A 21952-nucleotide genomic window follows, 5' to 3' on the forward strand; every position below is an offset into this window, starting at 1 on the left:
CACTGTAGTTATGAAACTGAGGACTCGATTGATGTCCAAGATATGGCAGGGGAATGGAGTACTTTGCATACTTCTACACTCGTCTAGAAAGGATGTCGAAATAGGCTTTTCATCGGTTTGGTGGGCATGATTCATCACACATGCGCTGGAAGTCGTCAGCTGAGTGTGGTATGGGGAGGTTTGGTGTTAACGATTGCAGGTAGATAGTGGTCTAAGTCAAACCCAGAACATGCAGTTGTATACGAGTTGAACATAGGTTATACCACACAGCTGTACAGTCCGAGAGAACAACGTAAAAAGTGGTTAACTGTCCTATTAAATGACCAGCCACAACACCTCTCTCTCTCTCTCCAATATGCGTCATCATTCTACCATTAAACCATATCTCGTTAAAACCTCTTTCAAAGAATTATTCCATCTAGTTTCTATCATCCTTTAACGAGATCCATATCAATTTAGAAGCAAATGGTTCTCTTAGCTAGGAAAGCATCCAAGACAGCGGTCAACTTGCATGTTTTCCTATTACTTCAGTAGACATACAGCAGAATGTTGTTAAAACCATGCAGCAGCTGTTCTGTAAGGTATTTGTTAGCTGATTGCTAGAGAATAGTTTCGTTTTCCTGATCTGCAGTGCATCCATGTCGGCTTTTACTCACATTCCTCTTGCTGTGTACACTCGTTCCCATACACAAGAATTTTCCTGCACTAAGCAGACACGTAATTACTCCTTATTCCTCCTCAATTTTCTCACATTTTGGGTATTTTCCCTCAGTTTATAAGTATTTTCCGTCAATTTTTGTAATTTTACCGATTATATGTCACTTCTCCCCCCCCATGAACCATGGACCTTGCCGTTGGTGGGGAGGCTTGCGTGCCTCAGCGATGCAGATAGCCGTACCGTAGGTGCAACCACAACGGAGGGTTATCTGTTGAGAGGCCAGACAAACGTGTGGTTCCTGAAGAGGGGCAGCAGCCTTTTCAGTAGTTGCAAGGGCAACAGTCTGGATGATTGACTGATCTGGCCTTGTAACAATAACCAAAACGGCCTTGCTGTGCTGGTACTGCGAACGGCTGAAAGCAAGGGGAAACTACAGCCGTAATTTTTCCCGAGGGCATGCAGCTTTACTGTATGATTACATGATGATGGCATCCTCTTGGGTAAAATATTCCGGAGGTAAAATAGTCCCCCATTCGGATCTCCGGGCGGGGACTACTCAAGAGGATGTCGTTATCAGGAGAAAGAAAACTGGCGTTCTACGGATCGGAGCGTGGAATGTCAGATCCCTTAATCGGGCAGGTAGGTTAGAAAATTTAAAAAGGGAAATGGATAGGTTGAAGTTAGATATAGTGGGAATTAGTGAAGTTCGGTGGCAGGAGGAACAAGACTTCTGGTCAGGTGACTACAGGGTTATAAACACAAAATCAAATAGGGGTAATGCAGGAGTAGGTTTAATAATGAATAGGAAAATAGGAATGCGGGTAAGCTACTACAAACAGCATAGTGAACGCATTATTGTGGCCAAGATAGATACGAAGCCCACACCTACTACAGTAGTACAAGTTTATATGCCAACTAGCTCTGCAGATGACGAAGAAATTGAAGAAATGTATGATGAAATAAAAGAAATTATTCAGATTGTGAAGGGAGACGAAAATTTAATAGTCATGGGTGACTGGAATTCGAGTGTAGGAAAAGGGAGAGAAGGAAACATAGTAGGTGAATATGGATTGGGGGACAGAAATGAAAGAGGAAGCCGCCTGGTAGAATTTTGCACAGAGCACAACATAATCATAACTAACACTTGGTTTAAGAATCATGAAAGAAGGTTGTATACATGGAAGAACCCTGGAGATACTAAAAGGTATCAGATAGATTATATAATGGTAAGACAGAGATTTAGGAACCAGGTTTTAAATTGTAAGAGATTTCCATGGGCAGATGTGGACTCTGACCACAATCTATTGGTTATGACCTGTAGATTAAAACTGAAGAAACTGCAAAAAGGTGGGAATTTAAGGAGATGGGACCTGGATAAACTAAAAGAACCAGAGGTTGTACAGAGATTCAGGGAGAGCATAAGGGAGCAATTGACAGGAATGGGGGAAATAAATACAGTAGAAGAAGAATGGGTAGCTTTGAGGGATGAAGTAGTGAAGGCAGCAGAGGATCAAGTAGGTAAAAAGACGAGGGCTAGTAGAAATCCTTGGGTAACAGAAGAAATATTGAATTTAATTGATGAAAGGAGAAAATATAAAAATGCAGTAAGTGAAACAGGCAAAAAGGAATACAAACGTCTCAAAAATGAGATCGACAGGAAGTGCAAAATGGCTAAGCAGGGATGGCTAGAGGACAAATGTAAGGATGTAGAGGCCTATCTCACTAGGGGTAAGACAGATACCGCCTACAGGAAAATTAAAGAGACCTTTGGAGATAGGAGAACGACTTGTATGAATATCAAGAGCTCAGACGGAAACCCAGTTCTAAGCAAAGAAGGGAAAGCAGAAAGGTGGAAGGAGTATATAGAGGGTTTATACAAGGGCGATGTACTTGAGGACAATATTATGGAAATGGAAGAGGATGTAGATGAAGATGAAATGGGAGATACGATACTGCGTGAAGAGTTTGACAGAGCACTGAAAGACCTGAGTCGAAACAAGGCCCCCGGAGTAGACAATATTCCATTGGAACTACTGACGGCCGTGGGAGAGCCAGTCCTGACAAAACTCTACCATCTGGTGAGCAAGATGTATGAAACAGGCGAAATACCCTCAGACTTCAAGAAGAATATAATAATTCCAATCCCAAAGAAAGCAGGTGTTGACAGATGTGAAAATTACCGAACTATCAGCTTAATAAGCCACAGCTGCAAAATACTAACACGAATTCTTTACAGACGAATGGAAAAACTAGTAGAAGCCAACCTCGGGGAAGATCAGTTTGGATTCCGTAGAAACACTGGAACACGTGAGGCAATACTGACCTTACGACTTATCTTAGAAGAAAGATTAAGGAAAGGCAAACCTACGTTTCTAGCATTTGTAGACTCAGAGAAAGCTTTTGACAATGTTGACTGGAATACTCTCTTTCAAATTCTAAAGGTGGCAGGGGTAAAATACAGGGAGCGAAAGGCTATTTACAATTTGTACAGAAACCAAATGGCAGTTATAAGAGTCGAGGGACATGTAAGGGAAGCAGTGGTTGGGAAGGGAGTAAGACAGGGTTGTAGCCTCTCCCCGATGTTGTTCAATCTGTATATTGAGCAAGCAGTAAAGGAAACAAAAGAAAAATTCGGAGTAGGTATTAAAATTCATGGAGAAGAAATAAAAACTTTGAGGTTCGCCGATGACATTGTAATTCTGTCAGATACAGCAAAGGCTTTGGAAGAGCAGTTGAATGGAATGGACAGTATCTTGAAAGGAGGATATAAGATGAACATCAACAAAAGCAAAACAAGGATAATGGAATGTAGTCTAATTAAGTCGGGTGATGCTGAGGGAATTAGATTAGGAAATGAGGCACTTAAAGTAGTAAAGGAGTTTTGCTATTTGGGGAGCAAAATAACTGGTGATGGTCGAAGTAGAGAGGATATAAAATGTAGACTGGCAATGGCAAGAAAAGCGTTTCTGAAGAAGAGAAATTTGTTAACATCCAGTATTGATTTAAGTGTCAGGAAGTCATTTCTGAAAGTATTCGTATGGAGTGTAGCCATGTATGGAAGTGAAACATGGACGATAAATAGTTTGGACAAGAAGAGAATAGAAGATTTCGAAATGTGGTGCTACAGAAGAATGCTGAAGATTAGATGGGTAGATCACATAACTAATGAGGAAGTATTGAATAGGATTGGGGAGAAGAGAAGTTTGTGGCACAACTTGACCAGAAGAAGGGATCGGTTGGTAGGACATGTTCTGAGGCATCAAGGGATCACCAATTTAGTATTGGAGGGCATCGTGGAGGGTAAAAATCGTAGAGGGAGACCAAGAGATGAATACACTAAGCAGATTCAGAAGGATGTAGGTTGCAGTAGGTACTGGGAGATGAAAAAGCTTGCACAGGATAGAGTAGCATGGAGAGCTGCATCAAACCAGTCTCAGGACTGAAGACCACAACAACAACAACATGTCACTTCTGCACCTGACCTCACTTCTCGCCATGTATTCTAATATTTCGTGTAAATATAGAATAACTGGCAACACGTAACGCAACACTGCAATTTCTCTCTCTCTCTCTCTCTCTCTCTCTGTGTGTGTGTGTGTGTGTGTGTGTGTGTGTGTGTGTGTGTGTGTGTTTGTGTGTGTGTGTGTTGATTTCCCGCGTAGATCACAAAGGCACAACGCAGGTTCGATGCGAATGTGAGAATACTTTTAGCAATGATATAGAAATTGAGAACCATGTTGCAATGTCGATAGCTAATAGGAAAGGAATACTATCAGAATCACAACGGGAGGTCTTAGAAAAGCAGGAAAAACATTGTTGCTAGGTTTCTTTTTCCGAAACAGAAACAGGCAACAGTGGAAAAGCAATACTATTTTAACAAATACTCGCACATTACATGATGAAGGCGTGGAGAACACGAGGTTGCGCGTGGACAGATCGTGTATGGGCGGAGTCTGAATCGATAAGAGCGAAACATGAATGCTGTAGGCCAGAAGGAAAGTAGTTTCCACCTCCAATACGCTCCTCAAGCCTCATTGGGCCAAGAAACGACGCAAGTCATACCACAATCAGCATTGGCCGCTACGACTTGTTGCAGGAGATGAACACAAGGCACAGTTGTGGGAACCAAAAAGAGATACAGGACGGTCTCATCAGAGAGAAGGAGAGAGGTCTCTTCAGACCGGGCCGTGGGTAGAAGGGAGAGTGGTCTCTTCAGACCAGGGCCGTGTGTAGGCGGAACACATCCTGTTCTGTCGGCCTAGAAGAGCTTTTTAGTGAACACTTGCGTTCACAGGGTTCGAAAATCTCGTAACATCTCCAGAGTGGAGATTACAGATTTCGACTCGAGTTAGTTACGTTCTGCGGAACAACTAAAGAGGTCAGAGGTGTACACTTCGCTAAGCCAGAGCGGGTGGACGTTGTCAGTAGTTTGGGTATTCAATAAAGCGCACAAATCTAAGGGCTGTCAGTTCGACTAAATACCTAGAAATTACAATTACGAGTAACTTAAATTGGAAATACCACGTAGATAATATTGTGGGGAAGGCGAAACAAACATTGCGCTTTGCTGGTAGAACACTTAGAAGATGCGACAAAGCCACTACAAAGACTACATTACACTTGTCCGTCCTCTGCTGGAATACTGCTGCGCGGTGTGGGATCCTTACCAGATAGGATTGACGGAGGACATCGAAAACGTTCAAAGAAGGGCAGCCCGTTTCGTGTTATCGCGCAACAGGGGTGAGAGTGTCACTGATATGATACACGAGATGGGATGGCAGTCACTGAAACAAAGGCGTTTTCTTTGCGGCGAGATCTATTTACGAAATTTCAATCACTAACCTTCTCTTCCGAGTGCGAAAATATTTTGTTGACACCCACCTACTTCGGGAGAAATGATCTTCATAATAAAATAAGAGAAATCAGAGCTCGAACGGAATGATTTAGGTGTTCCTTTTTCCCACGTGCCATTCGAGAGTGGAATGGTAGAGAAGTAGTATGAAAATGGTTCGATGAACCCTCTGCCAGGCACTTAAGTGTGAATTGCAGAGTAACCATGTAGATGTGTGGATGTAGTTTAGCTAGCGAAAAACACAGTTTTTGGCCTCACGAAAACTCATGGCAGTTTCCGACTGCTGATACAGTCAAGGCCAGAACGGTATTGAGATTAACAGGTACGTACAGCGTCGACGCGCCGCCGTCATCATACGCCCCTGCCAACCATAGCAGCCGCCGATAAATAGCGCGTTTGCGCAGGTGCTCAGTAAGGGAGTCATAAGCCTGTGTGTGCACTTCAGTTCTATTGGAGATTGGAGTTGTGTTACGTATTTTCTTCTCATTCTCTCGTGTTCATTCTAGCCACATATTGTGTTCATAGGGCTTAAAAGTCGAGAAAGGTATCGGTAAATATAAGTTATTGTGTAGCTAAAATAGCATAGACAACAGGGTATCTAGAAGTGTTGTGAGCGTAATATTTTGGAGGGTAAATTGTTTTGTGATCATTCTATTGTACGTTACGCTAGGGGTTCTTTTCTCATGTAGGAAGACTTTTGAAAGATTGTTATGTGTTTATGTTTATCACGATTAATTTGGTTTAGTTTCCTTATTATAGAGGATTTTCCGACGTCACCAGATACACACTTGAACCCAATGTGCATGGTGATCTGTAATAAAAATATTTAGTGCAGGTAATAGTTGTTTGAGTGTTCTAGAGTAGAGGATACCCCTTCCTCATTGCAATACTTTAGGGCATGTATGACGGCTGTTATTCTGAAGTCTAATAGTGACTCCATCCGGGGCCTCCTTACCTTGCAGGGCGTGGGCTCACAGGCACATTAGTTCTGTCAGATACCTCCGTGCGTGGCAAGTGGTAAGGACAGATCATGACGACCGGGGGAGAACATTAGAATCTCATGAGCAGGATAGCTACAGTCTATTCTCAATTCCGATTGACTGGAAGACATAAATGTTAAATCATTTCGTGGAAGTGACGAACTCGAGACATCTCATGTGGATGAGATGTCTGGGAGGTTGAGGTGATGTTCTCATAGAAGTTAGCTGGACACTTCTAAGTTACTCTTTCTACGTTAAATGTGCCAGTTCTTCTTGCTCGGGCACATGACACATCATGCAAGAACGTATGTAAATGTAACACAAATATAAGACGTGCGTGCTTTTTAATTGTAGTTAAGCCTTTTAGCCCTCAACAAATACGTGATAATCACGATGTGGCGGGAGGGTCTTACTAATGGGAAACTATGGTACACCATGCGAAATGAAACCCAGCTGGAGTGAGTGTGGACACACCATAATTTTTCGAATGCTATAGTCTTGTATAAGGCAGTCAAGCTGCTAATCAGGAATGTTATACTGTTTGAATGTAATGTTACTGTGGTTCAGTGTTCTGACATATCACCAAAGATATGGGAAGTGATCAGACTACTATTCCTGTAAAAATTTACGCATGTCTAGCCATAACGGGAGGATAGATTTGACGTGGAAAATTCTGGTTTCAACGCATTGACGAGTATATCCGACCACAAGATGTGATAGATTCATTTGGTAAACACCTGCACATTATACCAATGCAAGGGTTCAACTAGATCTGCTATAGTATACAAACAGGGCAGGTAATACGGCTGTAACATCATGAATACGCAGAACGTTTCTCATCGGCTCCCTTAAGCAGACCATCACCTATTTTTTGACGCATTATCGACTGCTATGTTCATTACAATACACCAGGACATGGCTGTGATGTCTTTCCAAATCTTTCATCAATGCGGTGCTATTGATTATCACATAGTGCAAGATGGCTGTGCTTTACAACACACATTTGGCGGGACGCAGCACCCTCCGGAAGTGCTGACTGAAAGTACCTACAGTCTGTTCTCGAATCTAGTTGACTGGAAAAGTTAACATCCAGTAATTTCCTAGAACTGAGGAGAATCTAGACACCTAGCCAGTGGGAATATGGGCGTATCATAATTTTTTCAGGCGCTATACAAACATAAATGATAATCACACTGCTTGTCTTAAAAGTTTGTGTGTTGGAGAATCAGTTACTGTGGTCAGTGTTCCAACAACTGAAAAGAAATGGATGTAGGTGGGACTATGTCTTGTCCTAAGGGGGTATAGATTTGATCTGGAAAATTGTGATTTCAGTACATCTATAGTCGTAAGGGGTATGAAAGGTTTTATGTGAAAAATTATGTCCAGCCATAAGGAGGAATAGATTTACATGGGAAACTGATGTCTGCCCAGCTACAATCCTCAGGAGGAGGTATTTCAGATACTTCGCTTCCTGTCAAATGTCACCTGATTAGTGCTGCAATCGTAATATTTAATTGTAATTAAACTGATAAATACATCGCTGGTTTCTTAGGATGACTCCACTTGACCAGAACGAATGGAAATTTTCAGTTTAAGGCGTGAGCCGCCACTGAGCCTTCTAAACCAATCAGGCAGGGTATGAGGTGCAGCTCACCTAACCACGTCGCCCTGTGGGTGGGTGAATAGCGAACTAATACTCAGTTATGTGTTGGACAGCATTTGCGATCCGGTGTGTTGCGAGTATTCTCCGATTTTTACATGGAGATTACAGAAGATACAACATGGTGAGTGTTTGTGGTGGACGATTATCCCCCCACGTAAATTGGTCAGTTGATGGCAGTGCGGTCATGGCGGCACTTTCTCCGACCTCTGGGCGGTGTAACGGCCGGTGTGTGGATGCTAAGAGAAAGTGTGCAGCTACCGGCTTGGCCAACGAGCGGTGGTGCCCGACGGAAGTTTCCTCGATCTCCGACGTCTAACTGTGACAGCTACTATGGAATTTATTGGGTTGAGTGTATATGTTTACAAAGTGCCCTGCCCATGTGATGATGGCTGCTGCATGTGGTGTTGAGTGCTCCTCAATACATCTCAGTGGACTCTGTCTCTTAGTGGAAAGTGGAGTGATATTTGTTTAAACAAAAGTGGGCTTGTTGTTATTACTGTCCTGTCACTTGGCAGATTCTATCCCCTCCTTCTTCTTGCTGGTGTTGTAGAGAAAACCAATTTGGGAATTATATAGTGCTTTAAAAATATACTAGCAGACCTGTAAGCGATTGGGGATTACACAACCATGATAGCATAAATTCCGGTAGAAATTTGAAATCAGAATTATCATTTTATACAGCACAGCAAAGTCAAAAGCACTACTTCCAATCACGATGTCAAATTCCCGATTGATCAATTTCTTGTTTCCGATATTGGTATTGCGAGCACACTCCTGTCAAACCCCTGCTGTGTCTCCCAAAAATTGCTTAAGCACATAGCACAGTTGAGCTGAAACTTGAAATTCTCACTACCATTTTCAGCTACTTCCAACATAATGAATTTACCGCCAAATGATCTAACTGTACCAGTATCCACCAATAGGAGACAAGGAAAATGTAGAAGGAGCGGGGGAAGTAGGGCTTGGAAACCAGGCAGCTGTGGGATCGAATCGTGGATAGCCCTAGAATTTCCCGCCGGATATGCCAGTTCTAGTGTCCACCAACAGGAAGCAAGGAAAAACTGTCCCACACAGAGGGAATCGATTTATTTAATTAGTCAATCAATCTGAGTGAGTGAGGGGTAGCACAAATGGACTATCTCCGATACATCCACAGCCCAGTGGCTTGAGAACAGCCAGAGATTTACTTGGTATCCGCTACTTTGTTCAGGACAGAAGAGGGGTTTGTGTGACTTCCAGCGAACGTAACAGGTGCTTGCTGGTCAGGAGGTAACCTCGTGAAAGAGAGAGAGACGGAGGGAGGGAGAGGGGGGAGGGAGAGGGAGAGAGAGTGAGAGAGAGAGAGAGAGAGAGAGAGAGAGAGAGAGAGAGAGAAAGGAAGAGAGAGGGAGGGAGAGAGCATGTGTTTCGACACGAATTTCTCCAAAGAGTTGCTGCCACCGGATGCTTTGTCTGGTGGGAAGTAACTGAATGGGTGAGGGGTCTATGGGAAGAGTGGGCTGTAAGAAGGAGGGGTGGGGTAGTTGCTTTTCTCAGTATCCTCTGCTGGTGCTATTGTGAATTACTCAGTGAGTATCTGCGCAGCAGGGCGAGCACATAGAGCAACTGCTTCCACTGACATGGTGTGGGATGTGTGTGTTTCGTACAGAACAGGAAGTGAGTCTGGTATCAAATTTCAGACGAGGCCAGCATCTGGTATCCAGCATTCATCCCCATGTGACCAGCATCTCCCACTTCTTTTCTATGTATTTTACAAAACCTGCATCTTCCAAAATTAAATGAACATCAGAAAATGGTGAGCTTTTCTCACCAAATATCGAGATCCAACCTCTGTAAACTGGTATACAAATTGATTTTTATAAATAAACAATATATTATTATACTCTCTGCAATGTAGTTGAATTTCCTGTCGTGGGATAACTTTATGCCGCCATCTCAGCACAGACTGAGCCATTTTTCCCGCCAATTTTTTCTTGCATGGGTGGGGAGGGGTAGGGGGATGGGACACTCTCTGGTGGTGGCCACTTGTGGTGCAATGAAGTACATTGAAGGCCTTCAGTATCCGTCCCTAATCGATGGACTGATTGTTACTTCCAAATCTGGCTTCCCTTGATTTTTTATGGGGTTTTTTGCAAACAGAAGTGCACAGAAGAAGGACTTTTATGTCGCGTCTTTGGCTGGTTTGAAGCTGCTCGCCATCTGTTCCTGTCTTGAGCTAATACTGATACCTCTACATAACTGTATCTTCTACAATCTGCTTTGAATTTTCCCATCTTCCTTTGCCCCTACTGTTTTTCCCTTTTCTGGTCATTCGAATGTCTAGTTCATTGTTCATGGATGCCACAGCAGACGTCTTACAACCTACCCCTTATTCTGATAAGGGTTGTCCATAGATTTCTTTCTTAATATTTTCTGATAGCACTTCATTTCCCTAGAATCTGTTCACTTAAATTTTATGATCCTTCTTAAGCGAAGGTGGACAGTTGAGATAAACTTCTGGGTTAAATCACGGACACTGCTTCCTCCATGAGGAAATTTAGAAATGCTTTAAGACTTGTTTAATGCTATAAGTTCTCTTAACAGTAAAAGAAGACATTGCAGTTTATGGTGGACTGTTTTGTATAGCTGTTGTTGTACAGCGTTAATGAAGGTTAAAACTGTATTACGAAATATACAGCTGTAACAGTATTTTATTTTATTAATGACGATTGATTTCGGTCAAGATCAGACCATCATCGGATCCGAAAACATCTCAGCTAAGCATTTACAAAAATCAGTCCAGGACATGGTAACAAGCACACACAAACGTCTCTGAGGTTCGCAGAACATATATGTGACGCACATACAGCTTAATACTTGTACTGGAACGGTCTACAACCGGTATTCCAGTTCCGTAAATAGCAGAGATATTTCTTGGGCCCGATAATGGTCTGATTTTGGACTAAAATTTATCGTCTTTAATAAAAAAAATATTGTTACGTTTTTTATTTTTATTTATTTATTTATTTATTTTTTTGCTGTTGGGGTGTGAAGTGTAGATTACCCCCACACCCACCCCCGCCGATGGTGCAACCCGGGGAAACGCTGCGTCATGGCTCAGCGGCGAAGAATCTACACAAAAACGGTGACCGAACGCACGAGTGCCTCCCGGTCCAAGTAAAGGCGAACAAGAAGCAGGAGAGCCCGCCCCGGCGGGAACAAGCGGGACATAAGAGATTATGTATATGCCATCTCAGTATAGAAGGATATACCAAGACGAAAGAAGAAACCTTGGAAAAAATCTTAGTAAGGGAAGGAGTAAATGTGTTTTTACAATAAATCCATCTGACAGGGGTGAACGCCAGCAAAGCAGCAAGAGTAGATGGAATCCTACCAGAATTCCTTAAAAATCTAGAACCAGTAGGAAGAAACTGGCTAGCAAAACTCTTCCCTGAGTGCATCAAGCAGAACAAAATACCTACTATATGGAAGGAAGCCAAGGTAGTCGCTGTTCTGAAGCCAGGGAAGACTGGGGACAACCCCAAACATTTTAGACCAATTTCTCTTTTATGCACTGTGTATAAATTATTTGAGAGAATTCTGATGACCAGACTCTTCCCATATATAGAAGCCTCCCTACCAGTGCAGCAAGCAGGTTTTAGACCTAAAAGAAATTGCTGTGATCAAGACCTTGCCCTCACAACCTTTATCGAAAAGGGCTATCAGGATAAGAAGAAAACTGGCGTTGTCCTGTTTGATCTAACCACAGCATACGATACAGTGTGGAGGGATGGCCTACTATATAAACTGATAGAAAAAACTCAGAGCAGCCAGACCTATTAACTTACGAAGAACATTTTAACTGTAAGAGAAATTAGATTAACTCTTAATGGCAAAACCAGCAGATGCATAGCACTCAACAACGGACTCCCACAAGGCTCGGTAGTGGGCCCCTTATTGTTTAGCTTGTACACTGCAGATATCCCAGAAACAACGTCCCGTAAATTTATATATGCGTACGATATGGCAGTAGCTTATCAAAGCAAATCTTTTGAAAAAATAGAGCAGAAATTGAATGAAGACCTAAATCTGTTGCACCTATACTACACCAAATGGCATCTACAACCGAATCCAAACAAGACAGTAAGAGTAAACATGCATCTCAGTAACAGAGAAGCCAAGAGAAAGATGAACATCTGCATGAATAACCTGGCCATTGAACATGAAGATAATCCTCGGTACCTTGGAGTAAAGCTCAACCAATCCCTAACGTATAGAGTCCATCTAGAAGATACAAAACAAAAACTGAAATGTAGAAATGCCATTCTTGCCAAACCCACCGGAACCACATGGGGATGTGATGCAAATACTTTGAGAAGTTCAACCTCGGCACTGGTATACAGCGCGGCCGAGTACTGTGCACCTGTATGAGCCAGAAGTATACATACAAGAGAAACAATAAGAATAATATCAGAAGCACTTAGACGTACACCTTTAGATTGGCTACACGTACTGTCTAACATAGCACCACCTGAAACCAGAAGAAATCAGCTACTATCAAGAGAATATAGCAAACTACTGGCAAACCCAAACCTTCCCATACACCAGGAGCTGACACCAAAAAAACGCCTGATATCGATAGGTGACCTCTATGGCAAACATGTACAGAGGTGTTTCCCTTCGATCCAGAAAATGAATGGAAAAGTTTATGGAGTAGAAACACAGTAAAGAACAGAAAACTGGTTAGTGACCCAAGCATACCAATAGAGGGCCTTAAGCTTTCCAGAAGAGTGTGGACTACGCTGAACCGTGCGAAGACGGGTGTTGGAAGATGCAGGGAGATGATGACAACATGTGGCCTCGTGAACGACCCTCAGTGCGAATGTGGACTCAACCAATCAATGACTCACTTGATCGAGTGTACTGTGCATGGTTTTTATGATGAACTGGAGAGTATACATAACCTCACGGACAATGCCATTGAATGGCTTAAAAAATAAGTCATATTGTATAAAATTTTGTATTATGTAATTAAGTAATGCTAAATGTGTCATTTTAATGCTGCACTGTCCTAGTTTAATATGTCGCCTTGTAAATGCCGATCGAGTAAATAAATAACTGTTAAAGTTGTGTGTTTCATAAAGCAGCTTTTAACCTTTATGGTGTACATTTAGAACCTTTGTTGTGATTTGTTTAAATTCGATTGTGAAATGTTGTAAATTTATTGTGTGTTGCCCTAAATCTTCTCCGTGGAAAGAAAAAGTGGACCTTTTAACGTAGCAGGGTATTTATTGCCGTTAGAAGTCCTTGTCACAACGAAGGCTTATAATGGTGCTTGGGCAGTTCAGACGTAGACTTTAGCTTGGGGCAAGTTATCAGCTGGATTTGAACTTATTTGAGGCAGTTAATACGCAAAAACACATTAACTTTTTACTCACCTGGCAACATGTATTCACATCTAGAGATGAGGAAAGCACTGAAGGTCAGGCCGATCTCAGCAAGCACGAGTATCAGCAATCGTCTGCCGCAGGCTTTGTGACCTGAAAGACACATGTTTTGTCTGTCAGTTACTGTAGTAACATGCCGCTACAGTTCAAGGCCGAGAGCGCAAACATGGGAAGATGTTTTCATACGGAGGTTACTGTTTTGACTATTTTCCCAAAATTCAACGCCTTATGTCACCTGGTATTTTATGGGCGAGAATCCGATATGCTCAAGATATATGTTCTATGACATTATCAGAATGAAAACTCGAAACTACGTAGAATAACTGAAATTAATTATAAAACAGTTCAGATTTCAAGGCCCGTTTATTAAAAGGCGACCGGTTTCGATTATCACATGATCATCTTCAGACCTTCAACCATATTAATGGACAATGGGTGCGCATGGAGCAGAAACCGCTGAATGACGATACGGTAGTCAACTGCCTGCTCCATGCGCACACATTGTCCATGAATATAGCTGAAGGTCATAAGATGATCATGTGATGATCGAAAGCGGTCACCTTTTAATAAACGTGACTCGCCATGTGGTCTTTTTTTATAATTAATTTCAAATACTACATTATGGTCGCTGATTTTCTCCAGCAACGAATTCAAAAATAATTAACGTATAATAAGAAACAAACAAATGGGCTGATATGTTTAGATGGGGTTAAAGGTTAAAGTGTGAAATGATGTTACTTTCCATATGAGGATAGAACAGGGACATCTGAAATCTGGCACGAATTTATTATTCTCTAAGGGAAATCTTAATACAGCGTGCTTGTGTGACCTTTTCTATATTGATCCAGCATTTGGAGCCATTATGAAGTGGGCATGATAGCAAGCGAATCCAGGACGCCCTGCTAGAATCTTAACAGGTGGACACAGTACATACGAAAGTGTAACAGAGGGGATCGGATAACTTAAACGGGAATGTCTGGAAGAACACTGACTTTCTTCTCGCCAATTTAAACCACTGGCTTTCGGGAAGAACAGTGTATAGTCCTACTGCCACCATCGTAAAGACAGTCACTTTCCCCACTCTCAATATGGGAATCAAATACGATAAAGAATCATTAATGTTGTACACTCACCCCGCACTGTTCAGTGGCTTTGGGAGCATATACTGCCGGTCTGTGTGGCCGTGCGGTTCTAGGCGCTTCAGTCTGCAACCGCGTGACCGCTACGGTCGCAGGTTCAAATCCTGCCTCGGGCATGGATGTGTGTGATGTCCTTAAGTTAGTTAGGTTTAAGTAGTTCTAAGTTCTAGGGGACTGATGACCACAGATGTTAAGTCCCATAGTGCTCAGAGCCATTTGAACCATTTGAACCCAGCATATACTGTATTATGTAGAAGTACAGAGAGAAGACATCTGAGAATTGCAGAATGAGCTTTTCACTCTGCAGCGGAGTGTGCGTTGGATGAAACTCCTTGGCAGACTAAAACTGTGTGCCGGAGCGGGACTCGAACCCGGCACATTTGCCTTATGAGGAATAACACTGTAGAGCCTAAGTTACCCAGTCACAACTCAGAGCCCCTTCTCACGGGAGATAAGGTACTGGCGGAAGTGGTGCTGTGAGGAGCCGTCGCGAGCCGTGCTTGGGTAGCTCAGTGAGCGGTGCACTTGACTGTATATGCGAAAGATTCCTGGCTTGAGTCCCCGTCAGGCACATATTTTTAATCTGTCAGGATCTTTCATACCAGCGCAGACTCCGCTGCAGAATGAAAATCTCATTCAGGATACATGAGATTGTCAACTTGTTCCACTAACATCAGAGTATTTCTGTCAAAAATATTGAGATGGGTGGCTGTTCAAATTGGGCTGACATCAAAGTCAAGGATGAACAGCAGGTGAAACATGGATCCCTCTTAGTTCATTGATTATGATCAAGGCCGGTTCTAGAACATTTTTTCACACAACCACTTCATCATTTGGCGCCATCTCCCCCTCCCCTTTTCCCTCGAACAGTTTCACCTATGTCAGCTATATAGTAAATGTGGTACTTCCCACGTATAAATCTTACGGTTGTGGCGCTTCTGGCGATCCCACCAGTTTGGTGCCTCGAGCAGCGACTTGTGTCACTTGGACCTTAAGCCGACCGTGACTGTGGCAACAACTTATGACCACAAGTGCGTCATCCATAAGTTTCAGGAAAAGACCGTCTAGGGAGACGGCTCGAGCAGATAACCAATATCTGGCGCTGCACAAGGAAGGAATAGAACAGCGGTCACCTCTTGCTGTGGTTTTCAAGAGCGCTTTACATGCTCAGATGTTTGCGCCGATTTCTCTGTTCAGACAGTGATCGCACAGACAAATCGTTGTTTGTGAATGAATAGCCGACAGAAAAATTTGTCTGTGTTACCACCTGTGTTCGGTATGTGCACTTGAAATGATGGAGACCAGATGAAGTGCTTCATATAAGGCACGACATATTTCCGGTATGTTGTGGCTCAACGACGAATGCGATATAACAGCATAAATTTTCAGATCAGCATAGCTACTGCCAATTGCCAATATCTCAGCGTCAAGTCTCTTATAAGCACTTACCGATTTTCTCATTCCAGTGTCATTTCTTCTTACTTACGATGTAAGAAACAGCAACAACATAAGTTCCACTTCGCCCTAGGTAGTTAAAACAGCCCTCTTTTTCAGCTTTTAACCCTTTCAAAAGATCAGCGCGAAAGCGTTAAGCATTTTAGAAGTCAGTCTTTTGCTGATCTTCTCCATACTGATATTATTTTTTTTATAACTTCCGAAGTAAAAGCACTAGGCAGAGTAATTAACTTATAAGCAAATTTACTTAATTTGGCCATAGCCGGAAAATACTCTGCACTTTTGGACTACTTACTCAGGACTGGGCAAAAACTGCATTGCGGTAGGTAGGTCTAAATGCGAACTAAATACTGCAGACCAGATATGCAGAAGGTCGTTGCGAACATGGACTGCTCGGATAAACCTGACCGTTTAAAACCGATACCGGTATTTTAGTTCCGAATAGCGGATACTTTTCGGTATTTGTCTGGTCTCGTTGTTTTAGTGCAACCGTCTACCTTTCACAACTGCGTTCAATAGCTCTTGGAAAGACAGTTACAATTGTATAGCGTTCGTTAGTTTTTACATTGAAACTTTCGCAAAAGAGTCCGAGAAATGCCCTAAAATTGGAAAGCAATGTGGCCAGAGTCGGTCATTGAGCCAAACAGAGCTCTCAAGCCAGTCTCCGTAGTTATATACAGCAAGATCGGCCTACGCTAGTATGATAGAACCTCATTTCCTATACTACATAGATGCAGGGTCAGCTACGGTTTTTGTAAGTGGAACTAGGGCACATGCAGCCTCTGTCGCATCAGATGGGGCTTAAAAACTAGTTCAAATGTGTGTACGGATCCATGTTTTTGTGGAAACAACTACAGTTTAGTCAGGCAGTTTCCATCATCATTTCGACAGCATTTGTTTGACATTCGCCATATAAAAGTAGCATGATTAACGTCTTTTCTTTCGTATAAATATCTACATGCAAGAAATGTTGAAGCAGAGATGAACCGCCAGTAGACAACGCAGGTCCTGCTAGTTCTGCAGTGCAGACAAGTAAACAGACGAAACGCTTCATACAACGACGTATCCTGGCATGAGCGAGTTTACAACGCAGTAGCTAATTTCGGCCGGCTTGCTTTTCAGTTTTAGAATATTTCGCGGATTCTTCGCGAAGAGTTTTAACCTCAAAAGGAATAAGTATTATATCGCTGTACTCTACTTTTCAAGCACTTTCGGATGCGGTTATAAAGTATATCATTCTATTTTAAAAATTCGTATTTGCTTCAGTATCTCGGTCTATACTAGAGTTAAAATTATTTAATACATACCGAAGTACGTGCCCATTAGCATACCATCACTTGCATAAAACCTAGAACCGTTAACGAAATAAAAAGGGTGTTGCGCCTTTCGTGACTCATCTTGTATAAGGCGTGTGAACAGTATCAGATGTTACGTCATCACTGCGAAGGGTACAGATATGACATGTACTCGTATGAGACAGCGTTATCAGCATCTGACACGGATTAGAAAGTGACCTCATTGTGAATCCTCATTTGACCAGCTAGTCGAATCGTGCAATATCCAAACTTCTGGGGCATTCGGGTGTGATATTAACTCGGCATTGGGCTGCATGATAATGTGAAGGCAACCATACTCGTGGTCAAGGTTCCCATCAACCACAAGTGACACCCACATTTGTAAATTTTGTGCACCAAGCACATCATAACCGTTCCACATCTGCGCCTGCCATCGGAGAACGAGTAATAGACTTCCTGCAACAGTCTGTGTCATCCCACACCATTGGTCGAAGACTAGCAACAGCCGGGCTATTTAATTACCGTCTGATACGTAGATGATGATGATGATGTTTGGTTTGTGGGGCGCTCAACTGTTCAGTTATCAGCGCCCGTACAAATTCCCAGTCTTTACACAGTCCAATCTCGACATTTTCCCGAATGATGAAGAAATGATGAGGACAACACCAACACCCGGTCCCCGGGCAGAGAAATATCCCCAACCCGACCGGGAACCGAACCTTTTTTTTAACCATATATATTTATTTAAATATATTACCAATACATTAACGATACATTAAAAAATTTAATTCTATTAACCTATTATATTCCTAGTGTTGGTTAACATTACTGTCATTTTATAGGTTTCCGTTTGTATATTCTTTTCTTTTTCGTTTTTCTCTTATTGTTGTTCCTTGAACCCTTTTGCATGGCCATTTGTCATCTTTTTTTGGGTAAAACATTGCAGGACAGGCATCATAATTTATATGCAGCATCGACACATTGATTTGAGTTCATGTTTCTGTATGTCATGCACTTGTGATGCCGCAGGCACATTGTGCATTCTGGTTTGATCTCTTCCTCTAGTTTGCACTGTTAGGTGGAACAGTATGAGGGAAACATCAGCATGATAGATGGAGCAGAAGTGGAAAAAACTTATATAAGAGAAGCAGAGAGGAAAGTGTGAGTAAACAATATAAATTTTATAGGGCACATAGTAAAGGATATCATTTAAAAAAAATTATGAGTAGTTGGCACTTTCCACTAAGTAATGCTTGTTTCCTAGACAATATAGTACAAATAATGAAAAAAACTGGCAGAACTATTGGGCACACTTTTGACACTGATTTGGCTGTGAGCATGACAGATGTTTGGTGAGAAGCACTTTGTATCACTCATTTCACTAAGAAGAAACAGGTTATACTACTATATTTCACTATTTGAGGCGAGAGGAGAAGGCACTTTATCTTTTCTGTTGCATTTATTCACTATCACTGCACACGTTCTTCTTGTGGTGAGGTGGCTGGTGGCGGTGCTGAGGGTCACAGACTGGGAAGGACTCTGGCGATCGCTGTCTGAAGTGGAATCTGCAGGAAGTTTCTGAAGTTCTCACGGTAGCGCCTGTGCTGCTGGGTCGTCTTGTTCTCCTCCCAGAATTCCATCAGGAAGGCCAGCTGGTCGGTCTGCCTCCTTGCTACGATGGCATGTGCTGTCACGGCGAGGATCCAGAGAGTCGCCAGTCCCTTGGGTCGTGGGAATGGGTTGCAGTCTGGGGTGATTGCTTCCACTGTGATGCGAACCCGGGACCCCGTGATCCAGAGGCAGTAATGCTAGCCACTAGACCACGAACTGCGGTCTCTCATGTGTAGGCTGCCATTAACACCACAACACAAACGGATGTGTCTGGAGTGGTACTGCTACTGGAAAACATGGACTACTAATGAATGGCGTCGTACTGCGTTCAGTGAATAATCACGGTTCTCCACTAGCCCAGATGATCATCGTCGGCGTGTATGGCGGAAACCCAAGAAGGGGTCTCATTCTTCCAATGTTGTGCAGAGGCACAAATGGTGTGGGAAGTCACCAGGAACGACTTCGAGTCACGGCTGGTAATGATAGGAAATTCTGACGGCACAACGGAACGACACGGACATCCTGCATCCTTGTGTGTTACTGCTTATGAGACAGTATCGTGGTGCCATTTTCCAACAGGACAGTTCTCGTTCACTCATATGAGTTGTCTCTATGAACTGTATGATGTTGTGGTACTCACCTGGCTAGTAAGACTACCAGATCCCTCACCTACAGAAATTGTGTGGCAGGAGCTCAGATATTAACTATCTCCCAGTGCCAGAATCCAGGATATCAAGGATCAGTTAAACTTTCGTCGGCCAGCTTGCCTCCAAGAGAGGCAGTTGAATCAGTGCTTGCATCCAGGCCAGAGTGGATGCAACATCACACTGACAAGTGAGCTCATACTGTCAAGTTATCTGTAAATTTGACTCGATTTTATAACCACTTCAATAACGTCACATATCCTCTCGACCCATTAAGTTTAGTTTCGCTCTCCCTCCCTTCAGTGTGCTTTACTTCTTTTGTCAGACAGTGTATATGAATGGACGAACAGACCACCTTGTCTAGCCAGTTACAACTGTTACTGATAGCTTTGTAGAAAGGCAGTCTCAGTGAGTATGTCCTCGATCTGGAGAAATAAGTGATGATTTCGGCCTTCATCACGATCTAGTTCAATCGAGCAGTGCTCATCTCATGTTATATTGATACCTTCAACCAATGGCGGCTGTTGTGTAATAACACAAGAGCAAGTAGGACACGAGGTACTGGCAGAATTGGAGCTATGGGGACGGGTCGTGAGTCGCGCGTGGGTAGCTCATTTGGTAGAGCACTTGCCCGCGAAAGGCAAAGGTCCCGAGTTCGAGTCTCGGTCTAGCACACAGTTTTAATCTGCCAGGTAGTTTCATATCAGCGCACACTCAGCTGCAGAGTGAAAATCTCATTCTGGAAACATCCCCCAGGCTGTGGCTAAGCCATGTCTCCGCAATATCCTTTCTGCCAGGAGTGCTAGTTCTGCAAGGTTCACAGAAGAGCTTCTGTGAAGTCTGGAATGTAGGAGACGAGGTACTGGAAAAACTGAAGCTGTGGGGACTGGTTGTGAGTCGTTCTTGGGTAGCTCAGTTGGCAGAGCACTTGCCAGCGAAGGCAAGGTCCCGAGTTCGAGTCTCGGTCTGGCACACAGTTTTAATCTGCCAGGAAGTTGCATATCAGCGCACACTCCGCTGCGGAGTGAAAACTTCATTCTGGAGCACAAGAGCACTTCATCACCCTGATTTTGACATGTTGTGGATTTACTGGATATTTTTCTTTGAATGCTATTAAACTTTATGCAGATGCTGTAGTCTGAAATACACGACATTCTGCGAAACTTGACATCAGGGTCGCGGGCACACCTTCGGATGTGCACGTTTCAAGGAGCTTCTGCGCACGCTCAACTGGCGTGAAGTAATTTTCTTACGGGCCAAATACATGCGAACTGGATAAACAATGTGGATGTTGACAGTGAGCTCAGCTAGCGCTTACCGCCCAAATACAAGTTTATGTCAACGCCGTCAGGTGGTAGCACACTACAGCAGAATTTTATCCCCATTCGCTTGGTATAATTTTTAATTTAATATTATGGCTAGGGCCACCCGTCGGACAGACCGTTCGCCGGGTGCCGGGCTTTCAATGTGACGCCACTTCGGCGACCTGCAGTCGATGAGGATGATGATGAGGACAGCAGAACACGCAGTCCCTGGGCGGAGAAAATTCCCCGACCCATCCGGGAATCGAACCCGGGCCCAGAGGATTGACAATCCGTCACACTGACCATTCAGCTACCAGGACCGGACCGCTTGGCATAAATCCCGCTAGACGTAGGACACTCCTCAGATACGCAAATTCACTCACTATACAGTAAAATTAGATCGGACATCAGTATATGTTATAACAATACTGACAGAATAGCATATTTTGTGGGATTCTGAATTGACATACTATATTAAGTTTTGGATTTTCTCATACAGTAATCCATTTTAGGCGCTGAGAACCATAAAGCACATCATCGTCGATTGTGAAACTGTAACTTTTATTCATGCTTCTGACATCTTTTCACGAAAAGTTGTATCCCTGTTTCTCTGATATTCACTTAAATGTAGCAACGACGACGGTGTGCTTTTGGCTCTTATGGTTCTCAGCGCCTCATTCGTATTATAGTTGACCATGTTGGTAGGCAGTACAACCTGAATTTAATTATTTCCACAAACGGCAGTTTGTGTTTGCAGTTGATTGTTAACTTGTAGGAATCGACTTTCGTCTGCAGTGTCAACATGAGAGAGATCTCTTGAATATGTTTCAAGTGCTAACCGAAAAGAAAATTATCATGAAAAGTTAGCTGCAAAGGAACTAAAGCCTCGCCGGCCGTTGGTGGCCGAGCGGTTCTAGGCGCTTGT

General features: G+C 43.0%; 1 protein-coding gene across 2 annotated transcripts in view; it reads right to left on the reverse strand.

The window, feature by feature from the left end:
* The window catches only part of LOC126480983 (peptidoglycan recognition protein 1-like), a 66039-nt gene that overhangs the window by 31577 nt on the left and 12510 nt on the right, over positions 1 to 21952 (reverse strand). For both annotated transcript variants that reach the window (XM_050104419.1, XM_050104420.1), the window contains exon 2: positions 13571 to 13672. In XM_050104419.1, the coding sequence (XP_049960376.1) occupies positions 13571 to 13672 (102 nt within the window). The remainder of the gene's footprint in view (positions 1 to 13570; positions 13673 to 21952) is intronic.

This window comes from Schistocerca serialis, chromosome 5 (assembly GCF_023864345.2).
Source record: "Schistocerca serialis cubense isolate TAMUIC-IGC-003099 chromosome 5, iqSchSeri2.2, whole genome shotgun sequence".
Classification (NCBI taxonomy): Eukaryota; Metazoa; Arthropoda; class Insecta; order Orthoptera; family Acrididae; genus Schistocerca; species Schistocerca serialis.